The sequence below is a fragment of the Megalobrama amblycephala genome, linkage group LG1 (genome assembly GCF_018812025.1).
Source record: "Megalobrama amblycephala isolate DHTTF-2021 linkage group LG1, ASM1881202v1, whole genome shotgun sequence".
In the NCBI taxonomy this organism is placed as follows: Eukaryota; Metazoa; Chordata; class Actinopteri; order Cypriniformes; family Xenocyprididae; genus Megalobrama; species Megalobrama amblycephala.
In genome coordinates, this window is record NC_063044.1 from 66,365,772 (window position 1) to 66,384,378 (window position 18,607).

The following is an 18,607-nucleotide window of genomic DNA, read 5'->3' on the forward strand; positions in this document are numbered from 1 at the left end:
CTTAACTGGGCAATTCATGTCAGACCCATTTGGGGCCCACCAGTCTGATGGGGTTTAAAGTGGGCTTGCACCCGGGATCCACATGGGGGCCAGCCGTGGATGCCCAGGTGGGTTTTAAGTGGGATCTGTAAGGGTCTTATGTGGGTCTTAACTGGGCAATTCATGTCAGACCCATTTAGGGCCCACCAGTCTGAAGAGGTTTAAAGTGGGCTTGCACCCGGGATCCACATGGGGGCCAGCCGTGGATGCCCAGGTGGGTTTTAAGTGGGATCTGTAAGGGTCTTATGTGGGTCTTAACTGGGCAATTCATGTCAGACCCATTTGGGCCCCACCTGCCTAAAGTGGGCTTGCACCAGGATTCAACCGTGAATGCCCATATGGGCTTAAAGTGGGCTCTGTAAGGATCTTATGTTGGTCCTAACTGGGCAATTCATGCAAGGTAAGCCCAACCATTCATTTAAGGAAACAATCTAAGAAAAATTAAAAATGAAGAATGAATGTAAGTACAAGATAAATACAAGACACTTGATGCTTTGAACTGCAAGAAATATATTAAATTGAACAACAAAAATTCTCTTAAAAAAAACAATGTCACAACATACAGTAAACTAAAAAATATATTTTAAAAAAAATCTCTGAAAAATAAAAAAAACCGTAAATAAATACCGGTACCTTACTGGTAAATAAAATAAAAAAAATATATTTTTTAAAAATGTCAGAAAACAAAACATCTCTCCAAAAAAATACATCAAAAACAGTCATGGCGTTTGTGTTGTTGACGTTCTTTTTTGTCTTAGGGCTCTTGCAGCCCTCTCCCCGCCACGGTCACGTGCGCCTGTAAACCATTTCCCCAGTGCCATTTCCACATCCTTTCGGTTCACGTTTGCAGTTATTGCATTACTCTTCAGTGCACCTAAAAACAAGGGAGCATAAGTCAATTTAGCAAGGTTCTTTTTTGCTCCAACTTGTAACTCTTCAAATCATTCATTCAAGTAACACATTTCCACATGTGGTAAGCTAAAATGTTACCCCTAGGGTGACATTTACCATGGAGTTTTATGCCAACATATAACCCTTTTTCCATTACATGTTGAAATACATTGCATCTAGGCGATACTACTGCGATGTGGACCAAAAGTCATATCCCGATATATTTAGGCTGAATATGGCCCAGCCAGCAGAGCCATGTGGGGCCCAAATGGGTTTGACCTGGGCTATCTAACTGGGACCCAGCCAGTTTTGCACCCAGTTTCCATGTAGGCCCCACATGGATTTCCCCAGATGAAATGAACACTGCTTAGTGTGCACACTACAGGCTGTTTAATGTAACACTTAATCAGTGTTGGAGGTAATGAGATAATTAAGTGATTGAATAATGATTTTGTATTAGTGAAGAATACAGAATTCAATGGCAATCTGGCCAGGACTTTTAAGGCAAGTTTCCTCGAGCTCAAGATTGGAAAGACCAAGGAACTGTGTTGTGGTACCAGAGGAACACTTACCACGACACAAACACAGCTTTTCCAGCCAATCAGCATTTATGGCCAACCTGTAGAACAGGTCAAATCTTTTAGATAACTCGGAACAGAAATAGACGGATCCCTCTCTTTCTCCGAACACACAGAATATGTGTACAAGAAGGCCCAGCAGCGCCTCCACCCGAGAAAGCTCAGGACTTTTAATGTCAGCAAGGACATTTTAACCACAGTCTACACATCACTGATAGAATCCACTCTCACATTTAACATATTTTCTTGGAACAATGCACTCACCACTAAATACAAAACAAACCTCACACAAATAATAACACAGGCTGGCAAAATAATTGGCTCCCCCTAAACCCCCCTATCAGATATTTACACTCACTCAGTACTTAGGAAAGCCACCACCATCACACAAGACCCCACCCACCCTCTTCACCAATCCTTTCAGTTACTGCCATCAGGTCGCCGTTACAAGGTCCCACTAGCCTGTAAAAATGTTTATAAGAAGTCCTTCATTCCCACAGCCATCACTAAGTTGAATATTCTGAAACCAGCACCTTAACTCCGACCTGTGTTCATTGTTGTTGTTGTCTGGTTATTGTTGTTTGTTACTGTGTACCACTGTGTGGCTATTGTAGTGAGTGTATTTGTTTTCTCTTTTTTTCAAATCTATATATTGTTGAGCCTGACGAAGACAAATTTCTGTCACTTGTGACAGACAATAAAGTTTTTCTTATCTTATCTCTCCAAGACCATGAATGTTGTTTTAAAAAGTTAACATTTTTGATTTTGACTGCCTTAGTCTTAAACTAATCTTATCGAGAGTCTATGGAGGGGCTCTTACTTCCGTTACTAAATGCCATCGGAACGTCACAATGACGTAGGTCCAAAATGGGTCTATAGACCTACATTTTATTCGCCATTGATTTAGGTAGGACCTGCACACAGTATAGGCCTACACAATGCTGCTAAAGTGTTGACGGGCCCCCCTAGAAACAATTAAAGTATCACTGGACTAGTTCAGTTCACTTACACATTTTTGAATTTTTTAAACACAGTGTATTGGAGAAAAGTTGTAGTATACTTCAAAGATAAGACTAACTGTTAAAGTGTGGATTTTGCAGAGAAGAATCCTGATTCTGTGGAGAACAATTCTTGAAGTTGATTTTTCAGCCATTAAGGCAAATTAATGTAATAATTCAAGTCATAAATTTGGCATATTTTGACAAGACACGAAAATGGGCACTACACTCATGCCAGTAGAATGAAACCTACCAAATTGGGCGAGTGGTTAGAGAGTTGCATGTGGAACAGACCAGTGGTTATAAGGCTGAAATTGTCCTTAATGTTATGTTAAAATGTTGATAATCTCCATCTAAATTGTGTTTTGACAAACTACTGTATCATTTAACTTTGGATAAATAAAAGAAAGGCCAAAGACAAGTTTCATTGAGCAATTAAAAAACTGAATCTACCATAGAAAACTTCAAAAAGACGCAGATCTTTGAAGCACAGCTTGCCCATCCGTCCGGTCACGTTGTACTGCCGTTGCAGTTCTGGCACCATCAGGAACTTCATCATCCTCCTAGTGGCATCTTCAAGTGAGGAACCCCCTATGTCTGCAACCATGGCAACCTTAAGAGTATACAGTAATAGAGCACAGTACATTTAAAGTCACAGGATCAGAAAACACCATATTAAGTCAGTAAATATCATAAAATATTCTCTGTCCCCATTACATAGCCAAACACCCCGCTTTAAACCTGGCATCCTTATTTTTGGCATGTCAATAATAATAATAATAATAATAATAAAAAAAGTGTTAAACCAATTATGTGCTTGATAGCATAAAATACCAGTTCCCTAAAACCTACAAGACTGGCATTGTGAATATGGCCTATAGACCGTAGTCTATAGGCCATATTCACAATGCCAGTCTTCCCTTTTCAGCATAGAGCTTCACAGCCAAACTGCCTCAAGGGGGTGATCTACTACAGAATGACCATGATTATGTCCATGGGGAAATGAAGACATTTTCCATCAAGCATAATTTTGTGTAGAAGTCCACCCTCAATATTTTTGACTGGAAGTTATTTTGGCACTCTCCAGTAGGGCTGTGCCAAAAAGTCGATAAAGATCTTGATACGACACGTGACAATTCGATTAAGATTCTTAAACTCTGGATAATCGACCATGAATAGCCTATATGACAAACACGCGGAGCAAAAATAACAGGTGGAACCAACAATCTCATTACCTCAATCACTACGTAGTTTATATTAGAGATTTTTCAGGTTCAACAGCAGACAAAAGTGGGTTGCTGAGTGAAAATATCACCGTGGGTCCTCAATCCTGCGTTCGGAAAAATGCCTATTATAACACGGGAGTCAATGGGCAAATCAGCATTGTTTTCCCCAATATGGTGTAGGGATGGGCGATATTATCGTTTGCGATAAATACCGTTGAAAATTCTCCTCACGATAAAAATTTGTCTACTCACGATAATTACGATAAGTCTAGTTGTTGACGTAGTTTTGTGCGATTCACTGTTCGTGCGGAGTTAAAACAAGCATGACAGAAGGCAGACGTGAGGCTTGTTGCCAGGAGCTACCTCCACAATTTGGAACTGGTTTGGTTAGCTATAGAAAATCAGATGCGGAGCAAACTACCATAATCACAAATGTTCAATGAATGAGCCGTATGTCATTCACGCTGTCATCACCCGGGTGTTGATAGCGTGCGAGTGCAGGTGAGACCTGAACATCTCACGCTGCTATCTGTGTTTAAACTAAACTCATTTAAACCTTGCCACTTTAAACATTCAACTGTAAGACGCAAAAGAGAACTCGCGCGCACTGTGAGGAGATTTGTGTGTACTCATCCGAAGCGCGTACACGGAGAGCTGCGTCACAGCTGTATTTTGTAAACTATCTGAAGACATAGTTGGTTGGGTTACTTTTTGATACAGTTAGGGCTGTTACGGTCGGCATGACAACCGCGCCACCGCGGTCGTTTGATATATATATATATAAAAAAAATCAATCGGAGGTCACGTTAACCGATTTTTTTTAGCAATGACGGAAAAAATATGCAGGCCTTCCGTCATTTTGACAGATTACTGAGGCTGATGTAGCTTGTAACTGTAATTCCCACCTCTGTCCAGTAGGTGGCGAGTGCGCTCCAGTAGCAGAGCGCGAGTTCAGTGTCCAGAGGCAAGCACTCAGTTTAGGTTTATTTTATAATAATAAAGTTATCATACTTATACTTACATAATTCAGTTTCTAATCCAGTTCGTTTTGTTTTAAATGGTTTGTTTTGTTATTTTTCTTGCTGACTATCAAGTTTATGGTCAACAAATTCTGAGGTATAAGTTAACTTAATGTTAAGTGAAATTGTTTGTGACACTGACTGAACTGATGATTTCGGTAAGCTACTGTGTCTTTCAACATTTTCATGTATTTCATGTATGTAAAGAGGAAAGGATGATCAAGCTGTTCAAGATGAAAACTGAGAAGTGACAGTCTTTGTTCAACTTTCTTTTCATAATATAAATAAATGCATAGCCAAGGCCTATTAACTTATCCTGCAAGTTCATGAATAAAAATGAAAATGTGGACGAAATCAAAAGCTATTGAATGTCTTATCATTAAAATATAAAAATTAAAATGACGGGTAATAATTGATTATGACAGATTTTTTACTGTCCGTCAAAATTATATATAATTATCGTCATTGGTATCGTTATCGCAATAAATAGCTGAAATTATCGTGATAATTTTTTTAGGCCATAATCGCCCATCCCTAATATGGTGCATGTGGCGGGGCGGGAGAAAGGCTGTTGGGGCGTATCCAATTTTGCCGACTGTAGCTATACAAGTATAATGGTCTTAATAACTTGTCTATTTAGCTAAGGACTGTTTTGCTGAAGACAATTACCATCAGATTTGAAATTAAGATCAGTCAATGCAGCAGTGAACTGATGTTCAAGTATACTTAAGTCTCTTCCGTATTGGGACTACATGTAGGTGAAAAATGTTAAGTTGTAGCAGACATGGTTGATTTGAAGCAACCTGGCATGGGTCTTGAACTCTGCAAAGTTTAGTGATTCATTATGCATGGGAAGGATTTTGTCAGAAGAAAGAAAAGAAAACACAGGAAAACAATAGGATCTGGCCCCCAAAAACTTACCACTGCAGACATGAATTCAGGGTCTGAGAGCTTCTCGTTCATGGCGATAACGTCCTCAACGTTGGCCAGGGGGAAAACAGCACCATCCGGTATCGCCATGACTGGCATGGAATCTTTTTTGAGCAGTGTGTTTAGCATCTGGCCATGCAGCTTCAGTGTGTCCTTCACTTCTTCTAGCAATGTCACTAGTGTGATGAACATTGCTCCATCAATTTTTTGGGGGGCTAAACTTTGGCCACGCAGTAACTGGGCTGCTCTGTGGCCAGGAGACGGGGTGGGGCTGCTGCCAAGTAGGCTCATGCTGAGGCCACTTGTGGGGGACCCACAGGGGTTTCTCGGGGTCAGACTCTGTCTTGCTGGGCTGACCCTGGTTACCTATACAATTTGGAAGCAGAAACTTTGACTTTAAGGAACATTTCAATACCTCTAAACGAAACAAAAAAACTAATACAAATACTGAAATGGCACATCTACAAGCTCATAATGCATTGTAACATAAGGCGTTGTGAACTTGCTCACCCTCCCAGAAACGTTGGGGCTGCGGGAACCCTGGGACCTGCTCCGCCACCCGGAAACGTGAGGGCTGCTTAGTCCCCTCTGGGACACACGAGGGCTGCGGCTTCTTCTCTGGGACACACGAGGGCTGCGGCTTCTCTGGGACACACGAGGGCTGCGGCTTCCCCTATGAGACACATGAGGGCTGCTGTGTCCCCTCTGGGACACACGAGGGCTGCGGCCTCCCCTCTGGGACAGATGAGGGCTGCTGAGTCCTCTCTGGGACACACGAGGACTGCGGCTTCCCCTATGAGACACATGAGGGCTGCTGAGTCCTCTCTGGGACACATGAGGGCTGCGGCTTCTTCTCTGGGACACACGAGGGCTGCGGCTTCCCCTATGAGACACATGAGGGCTGCTGTGTCCCCTCTGGGACACACAAGGGCTGCGGCCTCCCCTCTGGGACAGATGAGGGCTGCTGAGTCCTCTCTGGGACACACGAGGGCTGCGGCCTCCCCTCTGGGACAGATGAGGGCTGCTGAGTCCTCTCTGGGACACACGAGGACTGCGGCTTCCCCTATGAGACACATGAGGGCTGCTGAGTCCTCTCTGGGACACACGAGGACTGCGGCGTCCCCTATGAGACAGATGAGGGCTGCTGAGTCCTCTCTGGGACACACGAGGACTGCGGCGTCCCCTATGAGACAGATGAGGGCTGCTGAGTCCCCTCTGGGACACACGAGGACTGCGGCTTCCTCTCTGGGACACACGAGGGCTGCGGCTTCCCCTACGAGACACATGAGGGCTGCTGAGTCCCCTCTGGGACACATGAGGGCTGCGGCTTGTCCTCTGCACAATATGAAAGCAGAAGTACAGCATTAACACCATTTCAATATCCTAAGAGGAAGAAATACCGGTAAAAGCAAATTAAAAAAACAACACTACCATTAAATAACTAGACCAACACATCATAGGTCAAAGGTCTTGTAGCGCAATGTCAGTGGTTAATGGTGATTTGCAGGGTTTGCGGCTAGATTGGCTTAATCGGATTGATGCTGACTTCTGTGCTGCAGAGAGCATTGTTCCGTCTAGGATACTTAGACTAGCCTACTTTTTTACATGTCACCAAAGGCTGTTGCAGCGCTTTAGAAGTTAAGGAGCTTTATGATTCTGCAGAAATATAGGCTACATTGTCAAAATACAAATTGCAGCAATTTAGCCATCATGCAGGTTGCTTGTAATTAAATCATACAAGTCTGCAGATTCACATTTCAATAACTATCGGCTTTCATTTGAAGATTAGGCTACTGAAATCGAGTAGCCTAATCTTCTAGCTCTTTTACCAGAGCTAAGGATCTTTATCATTGGGCGACAAAACGTAGCCTAGGCCAATGGTTCTTATCCTAGGGATTGCGACCCCCAAGGGGGTTGCAAGACGTTTCCGATGGGTCGAGAGATGCTCTCCATGTATATTGTTGAGAGAAGAGCAAGAGAAAATGAAGATATATAAGGTGTCTTAAAATATTAATGTCTTACAATACAGCCTACTGAATGAATGAAACAGCATTTCAGAATTTTCTGTCTGACACTATAAACAATCGAATGCAAGGCGGTATGCGGGCAATCACTCGAAAGTCAATGGATGGGTCAGTGCATCAATTAAATTAAAAATAAATTAAATCCTGACCATATAGCCTATCTACATTTCTCATTGAAGGAGGGACATTTTCACTTCTCCTTTTGTAGGCCAATATACCTATTGTAGGTCTTGTTTCACTTAATCACTTCACACACTTAATCACTAACCCTGTTTTTTGTCCGGGCTTCACCTGCACCACACATTTTCTTAGACATAAACGCCTCGGGAGGAGTAGGTGGCAAGACATCTCCCTCAATGTCCGTTTCCTCCTCACTGGAAGCCAGCAGGGGTTTTGGTGCTCTATATTCAGTTAAAAGCATACATTTAAACTTTTACAATAGAATACACTGAAAAAAGCAGTTAGAGGTGTTTGTTATGCCCCTTTTCCCCTGCACATTTTCGTAACGGCTCCGCAGGGCACGCTTTATTTGTGTTTTCACTGGGAGACCCGGGACCCGTTACGATTTTTCGCACCCGTTTCAGAGGTGGCTCTAACCGTGCTGAACCAACACAAAACGTGACGTAACAGGCTGCTGTCCACTGATTGGTTAGAGAAAATAAGCGCGACGAAACACACAAACAAGGAAGTGAGAGAGAGGCAGAGGAGTTGATGACAAGTCCAGATGAGCGGTGTAAAATTAATTCTAGAAGTGGAGAAGTACAGGGAGTTGTATGATCCCCAGCACATGTTCTACAAGGACAACAGCTGATCAGAAGCACTTGCCGACCGTCGTGGAGAAATACGTGTCTGGTATAAACAGGGGGGCAGCAGATCAAGCGTGATTTTAGCGAGCGCGCCATGTGAGTAAAACACAACAGAACACACAACACAACAGCCTCGCCTCTTCTAAATGTTCCTGGCTCTGTCTTTTGGCGTTTTCACTGACTACAAGCCATAGAGCAAACAACAGCAGCAGTAACGCCTGTAATGCCTCTATTGTTGTGTTTACTTTACTGACCACGGCGTGACAGTACATATGCCATCTAATAAAAACGACGTCACAGCAGTGTCGCCACGCCAACTACACCCACTTCCAGGTCATAACGACACTACCTTCTGTATGGAAACAAAAACCATCCTGGTTGTCCAAAGCGTGTGGTGCTGTACCGTGCCATACCGTGCCGTACCGTGTTGCAGTGGAAAAGCGGCATAAGAGGCATACTGATCTAGTTTTGGACTCTAAAATATTGGCATCAATATTGCTTTTTATGATATATTCCCACTGAAAGGAGTTTTTTATACTGTATGTGGCTCAAGGAATTTTTCTAACAACTGCCATATTTGACGTAAATGAAAAATGGAAATTAAAGGGAAAGGAAAAGTTTTTTTGAACCTGGACCTTATTTCTAGCACGAAATAAGTTCATAAACTCAGCCGGAGAAGTTTGGAGTAACCTGATGTTGTTCACGAGAAATTTACATCCATCTCAGTGAGTGCTATTCCAGCAAAACAGTAGAGGTCAGGGCCAGTAACATTACAGTCTAAATAAAACATTATCAGTCACAACACATCTTCTTTTCACCAATATGTAGTTATACATTGCTAGTGCTATCCCTCGTTGACTTTGGAGCAGCTTGGTTGTCTTCCAGGGCTTTTTAAAAAATTCAGCAAACAAGCCTAAGGTTAGTTCTAGATAGCTTTGGGTTGACAGAAGACGTCGATGACGTCACTTCCACAAAATTGTGCACAATGAAGATGTCCAACATATCCTCAAAATCAGATATTCTGCTATATTGTACTAGCAGTAGCAAGTTAGCAGGCCATTGGATGTAGTGTACAAGGCTGAAATAAAATAATCATGTGGAGGCAAACGGCAATGACGTCATCGGCTCGTATTGACAAATCTTTTTTAAAATGCCTGGATGACAAACAAGCTGTTCTGAAGTCATCGAGGGATAGCACTAGCAATGCATAACTACATACTGGTGAAAAGAAGATGTTTTGTCACGAATAATGTTTTATTTAGGCTTACTGGCCCCAACCTCTACCGTTTTGCTGGAATGACATGAATCTAAATATCTAACTTCCCCGGGTAAGTTTATGAAAGAAACATGCTAGAAACAAGGTTTAAAAAAACAGTACAGGTTAAAAAACAGTACTTTTCCTTTAATGCCAGAAATTCTGCAACGTTAATTATATAACATTATATAACATTATATATTCTGTGTATTACATTACCTCCTTTTTCGCCTTGCAGGCAAATCATCACCATCTGTCTGTAAGTCAGACGTTGCCTCCGCTTTTTTACATTTTTTGCGAGCAGCCTCTAAAGTGTCTTAATAACAAAAGGAAAAAGGGTATTAGTATGCAATCTATACTGACCGTGATAAAAATAATCATTTTGATATTTGCACATAAATAATCTCAAATGCCTGGAGATTTATGATGACTGATGTTGGTTCAGAAAAAGACAATTGAATATAGAAATTACAATTTTACAGCCTAAATTTGAAAAGTACATTATTGGCACTTATAGAAATTGATGCCTTATTGACAGACAGAGTATTTGTCAAATTCAGAAAAGAACCTCTTACCTGCCCATCCAAGTACCCTGATGGAGTATTTCAGCCACGATTCCTCTGGCTTCTGTCGATCCTTCACAGCCTTGGTTACATTACGGCCTGATGGCCAGAAACACTCATTTTGTTCTTCGGTCATCCAACATGTTGGAATTATATCCACCACAGATTGGCCATCGTAGGTCTCGTCAATGAACTCGACAACACAGAACAGGGGCATGCTGCAAAGTTCATAATGGTTACTGATTGTGTAATTGGACAAATGCAACAGCTCCATCCTGCAATGGCAGAAGTATTAGTCTCTCAGTTAAATCTGTGACTGACACACCGTGCAGCTGGTGAGACAGCCGTGTCACTGTTCTAATCCCCACACACGTTGACTCAATAGGGTAGTTGTAAAAGCTGCCTTCTTTTTCATAAAACTGACAGACTGCGTACATACCCCCTGATACTAACTCAACAATGTTCCGCACCACAGCAACTTTGCCCTTAACATTAAAACAACTGCTGCCTTCACGACGAGAAATGATATTGCCCTCATGTCTGTACTTCATGTACTGCATGCGGACAGGAACATCAGGGAGAGTCGGACCTGAGAAATGTGGTTGTAGAGGCTTATTTGCCCTCTCTTTTCCACTTTTAAGGGAGAGTGAACGCTGCTTTTCACTGAGACGTCTTACGAGTTGTTGAACTGCGCCTTGGGGCCGTCTCACTAGCCGCTTCATAGTCCCCAGATGGTTTTCGAAAGGGAAACATGACACGTTGTCTAGGGCACCAAAGTTTCTGGCATCATCAGCAAGATGGATGAGTGAGTGAGTGTTATAGACTAGCTGCTCTGATCCATATATCTGCCCAAAATTTGTCACATAACATTTCAGTAGCTTGTCTGCATATTCACAGTGCTTAGAGCACAAGGCTGGACTGAGAAGTATCCTCATTGCAACTGAAAGTAGCATAAAGTTTTTGTACAGCCTTGTTGGTAGGTGTCCTTTCAGTACCACAGGACCTGTGTACAACAGAAACTGCCGATATTCAGTGGCCTTCCATTTTCTGTATTCTCGAAGTGACCTTGGCTTACGTGAAAAATTCCGTGGGAGATTTGCTCTGATTGATTCCAAGTGATCAGAAATCATGTTGATTGTGGAAGCAGAAAGACGACTACTTAAAGGTCCCTTGGTCCAAAGATGTACAATTCTTCTAACATGTCCTAAGCATACCAAATGCATATAGTCAAGGACAAAGCTTGAGACCATTGTAATGCCAAGCTCTTGTAGCGGTGAGACTATATCATTATGGTGATGTTCACTATCAAGCTGCTGATCAAAGGTCAAGTCTGTCCGAAGCGGTGCAGTCAATTCTGGAAACACAACTGTACCTAAATGAACCCCATACTCAGTACATCGCTCACAGGAGCTGTAGCCAGTGTGACCTTTGATGCATTTCAAGTAGGCACGAGCAGGTGCATCACAAATAAATGCATCTGGAAGAGCAACATTGTAATGTCTTTCATTGTATTCTAGACCATCACGCATTAATACCTTCAACTCCTCAATGAAATCCTTCAGGTATTCATGAACCGATTGAGGCTTTGTTGGGCCTGCAAACAGACCAATGACACTAACATTAGCTCTGGGAAGTTCCTTGATCTTAGCCAGAATAGGCCATAACTCCTGTTTAGAGCTGCCTGAGAGGGGTATACCATCAATGTTAATGCGCAGTGTTATAGTGTCTACTGAGGAATGTGCTTCCTTTGACAGCGCTGAAATGATTAAGTTAGACACTCCAATATGGCAGTAGCATCCAGTTCCGATGTCTTTGATTTCGTAGGTTGTTGAGGTTGACAAAAGAGTTCTTGGATCTTTTGGTAACTCTAAGCCACACTGCACTAATAAGTGCAACAACTCTGACAGGGCACTATGTGAAATATTGTGATTTACTGCCCAGTCTCCCAATTTCCTACAAGGGTCTGATTTGTTACCTATGCTTTCCGAATCAGTCTGATCATTTGTGGCTTCAAAACTGTGTTTGGAAACAACTTCAGAATGTGAGTCATAACTTTGAGACCCCAACTCTTCACTATGATGTCCACAGATCTGTCTGTCATTTGAATTGTTACTTCCATGAGACTCCAACTCTTCCTCTGATGCAATTAAATCCATATTTGTTGGCACAATGTCCTCGTCATTATGGCAGTCTTCCAAAAACTTCAAGTGCTCCTGTACTTTCATTTTAACACGTCTTCGTTTAGTCCAACGACTGTCATCATAATTCATTTTTCTTTTTGATCTGTAACAGACAAAGCTTTTGTACTATATGAAACCGACAGACATATTGAGGTGTTTAAGTTAAAGACCTGCTGAAATTAATTGTGGCTCAGAGATAATATATTCCAATATCCAAAGATCGTGACACATCCCTAATCTGTGATGGTCTGTTTAAAGGAGTCATATGTAAGATTGTGGCTAGAACTGATACTACAATCATGTTTAATTGAGCAATATCAGGGTTTCTCCTTGGCCAAAAAATGAGAGTGGCGGTAACCCCTCGCGGAGCACGCAGCATGGTGAGATCATAGCTATGACGGTGGGGGGGTGCTAGCGTAACTGTAAGATCCAGAAATAGCATGGGTCACGCAGAATAATAAAAAAAACAGCGCACCCGACAGACAGCGCTTGAAGTATTTATTTTTGGATTTCCTCATCGTGAGGCGGTGGCGGCAAGAAATAACGTGGTGGCGGCCGCCACCGAAATCTCTATGGAGGAAAAACCCTTCATGTAAGAAATTGATAAAAATGGGCAAAATGGGTTAAATAAAATATCCACCCAAATTCTGAATACTTTAGAGCCCTCCTCTCCCTGATTGGGAACTTTCATCAAATATCAAATGTAAACAATATCAGTTGTGGGCTGCACCTCTGCTTTTGAAATGAGAATATCCCAGTTAAACTACTGTGATATAAGTCATAAGCATTTTAAATTAACATAATTTGTCAATGTCTTGTAACATATCAGGAGCATTTAAAGGAAACTTTAGGGTCGATGTATGGAGACTTACGCCATATTTATGAACAACAGGGTACACCTCCTCCTGTCTGGTTGGCTCCTGTCTTCTGGCTGGCAAGACCTTAATGAAATTAGACAAAAATTGAGCAAATCAGTGTTCAACAGGAGCTTTCAATAAAAAGATAAGTAACCATTTAACATCAAATAACCAGCTTACATGACACTAAGTGTGTGTGTGCGCGTGTGTCTGTGTGCATGTGTATGCGTGCAGAGCACACAGGGACATTAGTGTGTGCAAGCGTCCACGATGAGCAAGGCTCACGTGTCACTCAGCAATATGCGTATTAGGGCTGCAACGATTCATCAATGTTTTCGACAAAAATCGATAATAGAAATAGTCGACAATGAATTCCATTGTGGACAATTGTCGCCAGACATGTTTTTCCAACGCATCTCACTACAATCTTGCACATGCACAATAGCATCTCTGCCGAGCGGTAGCATACAGTAATGGCGGTGTCCTGTACAGCAGCTAAAGTTTGGGAGCTTTTTAGCCTGGATACAGCGAATAATTTCAGACTGGTGAGAATTGTAAAGTTCTTTTGCAACAGACTGTGCAGTTGTCCACTGAATGTACTTCACAAAATTCACTTAATATTTGTTGTGTTCACTGTTTAACTGCTGCTATGTGCCTGCCCTTGGTTTACAGGAAACATGTTCACTTGATTTTAATTTATTTATTTTTTTATAAAACACATTAGCCTGTCCTTAAAAAATGGATATGTTTATTTGTTTATGGATTTATGTCTATACTGACCGAACACTGTGCCTCATTGGTTTTAGATTTACATTTGTATTTACTTTTTGTATGAATCGGCCTATCTCTCCCTCCTCTCGGCCATGTTTTACCTACATAAAAAGGGGGATGAGCCCCGGTCTCCCTGTGCATCTTGCTGGCTTCTATCGTTAGTTGTAGTGTTGCAGTTACAACTGCACTAATACAAAATGAAGGATAAATATTGACTAAGGTTGAATTTTGTTTGCTTGCATAACCCAAAGAGAAAATATAGCTGCAGATATCTTATTATTAAAATATAATAATTATTAAAACTCATAAAATATTCTGACAAAGGAGCTAAATAAATGATAATTGTATAATAATAATAATAATATAATTACCTACATTTTAAGTATATGAAAGTAAAACAAGCACAACCAATTTGATGGAGCTTAAATTAATATCAGCCTTATGACTCCAAGGAACATCTGAGTGGTTTGGCATCATGAGCATCAACTGTGATGTTCCTGGGATAAGGCTGATATTAAAGGGATAGTTCACCCAAAAATGAAAATTTGATGTTTATCTGCTTACCCCCAGGGCATCCAAGATGTGGGTGAATTTGTTTCTTCAGTCAAACGCAAATTATGATTTTTAACTGCAACCGCTGCCGTCTGTCAGTCAAATAATAGCAGTGGATAGGAACTTCAACTATAACAGTAAATAAAACACGACAGACAAATCCAAATTAAACCCTGCGGCTCGTGACGACACATTGATGTCCTAAGACACGAAACGATCGGTTTGTGCGAGAAACTGAACAGTATTTATATCATTTTTTACCTCTAATACACCACTATGTCCAACTGCGTTCAGCTTCCTGTTAGTGAGGTCAAAAAACGCGTTCTGATGACGGAAGTGATGTCTCGCCCATATACTTCAATGAGCGCGAGACATCACTTCCGTTGTCAGAGCGCGATCAGACCTCACTAACCGGAAGCTGAACGGAGTTGGACATAGTGGTGTATTAGAGGTAAAAAATGATATAAATACTGTTCGGTTTCTCGCACAAACCGATCGTTTCGTGTCTTAGGACATCAATGTGTCGTCACGAGCCGCAGGGTTTAATTTGGATTTGTCTATGGAAGTTTTATTTACTGTTATAGTAGAAGTTCCCATCCACTTCTATTATTTGACTGACAGACGTCAGCGGTTGCAGTTAAAAATCATCATTTGTGTTCGACTGAAGAAAAAAAGTCACCTACATCTTGGATGCCCTGGGGGTAAGCAGATAAACATCAAATTTTCATTTTTGGGTGAACTATCCCTTTAATTCAGCTCCATCAAATTGGCTGTGCTTGTTTTACTTTCATATACTTAAAATGTAGGTAATTATATTATTATTATACAATTATCATTTATTTAGCTCCTTTGTCAGAATATTTTACGAGTTTTAATAATTCTTATATTTTTATAATAAGATATCTGCAGCTATATTTGCTCTTTGGGTTTTGCAAGCAAACAAAATTCAACCTTAGTCAATATTTATCCTTCATTTTGTATTAGCTGCTAGTGCAGTTGTAACTGCAACACTACAACTAACGATAGAAGCCAGCAAGATGCACAGGGAGACCGACATTATGATGTTTACAAGCCCAAAACATTTGAGACTGTTTGCTTACACATTTAGTTTGATTTGATTTGTTCCAATTTATTCTTAGAGCAAAAGGTGGGGACAGTGCAATATGTTGAAGTATGTGTTATGCAATATGTGCAATATGTTTTTTATGTTTAAAGTCGGCATGAAATCAAAATTGACAATTCTTATTTTTTTATGGAATATTGTAGTATTTATTATCAATAATTTATCCGTGAACTTAATTATTTTTTTAAAATTAATGTGCCCTCATAATCTTTAATCAAAATCATTAACCTCCCATCCCCCTTCAAAACGACTCATCGTCTCTTTCTGTCACATGCTATGGCGCAAGGGTGGAGCTATCTGGAATTGCAGTGACGTATGGGATAAATGCTGTGCTTCACTTTATAGAGATTAATGCATTAAACACCGCTCATGCCAGTCATTGGGGTGTACAGTAAACATGAAACGGAACCTGCAACACGCTCAGTCAGTCAGGCTGCGTGTCCACTGGAGCAGAGCAAGCGACCAGAGCATTTTTAGATTCATTCCTATGGAAGTTGAGCGTCACACTAAACTTACGTGCGGCTCAACTTCCATAAGAATGAACCGAAAACACTCGCTCGCTCCGCGCCGACACGCACCGTCAGTCAGTCAGTCAGTCTCTCTCGCTGTTTAGTGCCGTTAACCGTCCTCGTCATCCTCAATAAAGCTCTTGCAGTAACGTGAGTGCTCGGAGTGAGTAATTCATATCTGCCTCCATTTTGTTAGCAACGCCCAACTTCCAATCAATTCCCGAAGAATGAAATCAAGTCCCACCCTCTCATTTCAGATGCCGTTTGACTTGGATAGACCAGTACAGAAGAAAAGACAAAGAAAAGAGGAAGGGTTCGGGACGGAACCAAACTCTGAATCTGATATTGACTCAGATGAATTTGAAGTGAAATAATGATGAATATATTTTATAATATCACCGTTATTGAATAAAAGTATATTGTGATATATTGATACTGAATTATTGTCCAGCCCTATAGCTAAACCAAACCCGCTGTTTTTCCTTTTGGTTAGATTCTACATCAGATTAAACAGCACAAACCAAAAACACAGACTACTGTACAATCTGCAGTGTTATTTTTATGGCAACATAATATTTCAACTTACCTTAATTTTATGGAAATTCGGCGTTGGTCGGAAGAAATATGCGCTTCACCTCCAAGTCACAGCCAGCTTGCTTTCCGATTCCGAATGGACTGTTAACGTTTTGAGCGCGAAACGGCATACAGGCCCCAGAGATGTCCGAACTGCCTGACCAAATAACAATTTAATACAGTAAAATTCGTAAATTAAAGGATATGTGAGAGAATTAACAAACGACTTAACTGCTTCGCTGGCTTCATTATGAATGAGCCTAATTAGGTGTTGTTGTGCATAACAGGCAGTGGTGGAGAGTACTGAAAATCTAGTCAAGTACAATTGACCTTTCGCCGGGAGTTTGATTGACAAGCGATCTAACCAATCAGAACGCCGAATCCGCCATATTGTCGGACAAAGCAGCCAGTAGTTAAAAGATTAACCTTGGTGGAGTTAAACTTGAAAAATTGTGTGTACTGACGTCTTTCCGCGTTTGAAACAACATTCATTCTCATGTTCATTCATGTTTATTTGATGCTATAAATGGACTAATAGGAAGAGATGATCAGTTCACGAGCGGTTGAGCTGAGGATCTACTGCAATCTGTCACGACCATGGTCACGACAAATTAAAGAGCAACAAAACGGTTTTTATTGTTTGAATTTCTTTAATAACTACACTGTTTGAAAGCTGGGACTTTGTTTAATATCATAAGTAACCTGCTCTGTCTTGTCTGTCGATGTCAGTATCCTCTTTGTTCCGCGATGTATTTTTCACTGCGTGTGGGGTGACAGCGCCACGGCTTGTCGGACAAAGCAACAGTAACTAAGGGGGGCGGGTCTTTGCGAAGGGTCAATTAAGTGCATTGCTAAAATATTACTCAATTACGAGTAAAAGTACCGGTGTTAGAGAAATACTGAAGTAAAAGTACAGTTTGTAAAAAAAAAATTAAAAAAAAAAAATTAAAAAGAACATATTCAGAGTATTAGTTACTTTTAACCACTGATGTCACCGTCACTTCTCCAGACTAGGGCTGGAAATTATGTTTTCCTTTACCAGAAGTTAACATGCCAACAATCTATTAATCAATTGATAAGATGCAAAACAAGTGTTTTTCCCTCATTTTTTTCTCATTTAAGATTTATTTCCTTAGGGATACTTCAGGATTTAGCATTAAGCTTTGTATTAGTAGAATACCACTAGTATTTTCGAATTACCATGCTTTCCCACTTCATATCAGCCCGAGATGAGAGATTTATGCATTTTTATTCTGTAAAAAAGCCTCCGATGAAGCAAAAATCGTCATTTTGCGTCATCAGAGGCTTTTTTGGCCAGAGGCTTAAAACTACAGCCAGTAATAGCAGGTAGTTCAGCATTTTTTCGCCACGCCCATAACATATGCGCGTTTGAGGTTACTCATGGACATAGATCAAAGATTTTATCAAAAGTGGGTGTCAGTTATATTTTTAAGCTTACAGTAATTAACATTATTTTGTTGTAGTCTGCACTACATCAGTGGTTCATCTCGCAAATTTATCGGTCTCTGCAGTCATCTCAACCAATACAGCAACAGGCTTTTGTGGTAACGTTAGCATAAACAGATAAATAGACTAACTCAGTTTTACAGAACAGTGGCTTTACTTTGATAACAGTCAACTTATATGTAATTGTCTATCTAACGTTACTTTGCTAAGTTTGCAGTTTCACTGCTACCTACAACCCTACATATA

At 40.9% G+C, this 18,607-nt stretch overlaps 1 protein-coding gene across 4 annotated transcripts; it reads right to left on the bottom strand.

The window, feature by feature from the left end:
- Positions 1-230: 230 nt before the first annotated feature.
- LOC125280211 (serine/arginine repetitive matrix protein 2-like) lies at positions 231-17,033 on the bottom strand. 4 transcript variants are annotated; one of them, XM_048210578.1, is made up of 9 exons: positions 16,908-17,033; positions 13,382-13,450; positions 10,342-10,547; positions 9,986-10,082; positions 7,974-8,106; positions 6,192-7,016; positions 5,673-6,047; positions 2,960-3,119; positions 231-913 (listed from the first exon to the last, which is right to left on the bottom strand). In XM_048210578.1, the coding sequence occupies exons 2-9, from the start codon at positions 13,384-13,386 to the stop codon at positions 759-761; spliced, it is 1,956 nt and encodes a 651-aa protein (XP_048066535.1). In that variant the 5' UTR covers positions 13,387-13,450; positions 16,908-17,033; the 3' UTR covers positions 231-758. The 4 variants fall into 4 exon arrangements, 2 of the variants coding, with proteins under 2 accessions (XP_048066535.1, XP_048066544.1); XM_048210587.1 differs by lacking the exon at positions 231-913 and adding an exon at positions 1,506-1,549; XR_007187554.1 differs by lacking the exons at positions 231-913; positions 5,673-6,047; positions 6,192-7,016; ... (1 more) ...; positions 9,986-10,082; positions 10,342-10,547 and having other exon boundaries at positions 2,964-3,103.
- Between the last annotated feature and the right edge of the window lie 1,574 nt (positions 17,034-18,607).

Bases quoted from the DNA above. Each gene is read 5' to 3' on its own strand.
- LOC125280211 (XM_048210578.1), bottom strand. The intron at 3,120-5,672 runs GTAAGTTTTTGG...TATACTCTTAAG, and splicing joins CTGAATTCATGTCTGCAGTG to GTTGCCATGGTTGCAGACAT. The intron at 914-2,959 runs GTAGATTCAGTT...CCTTGTTTTTAG, and splicing joins TCTTTTTGAAGTTTTCTATG to GTGCACTGAAGAGTAATGCA.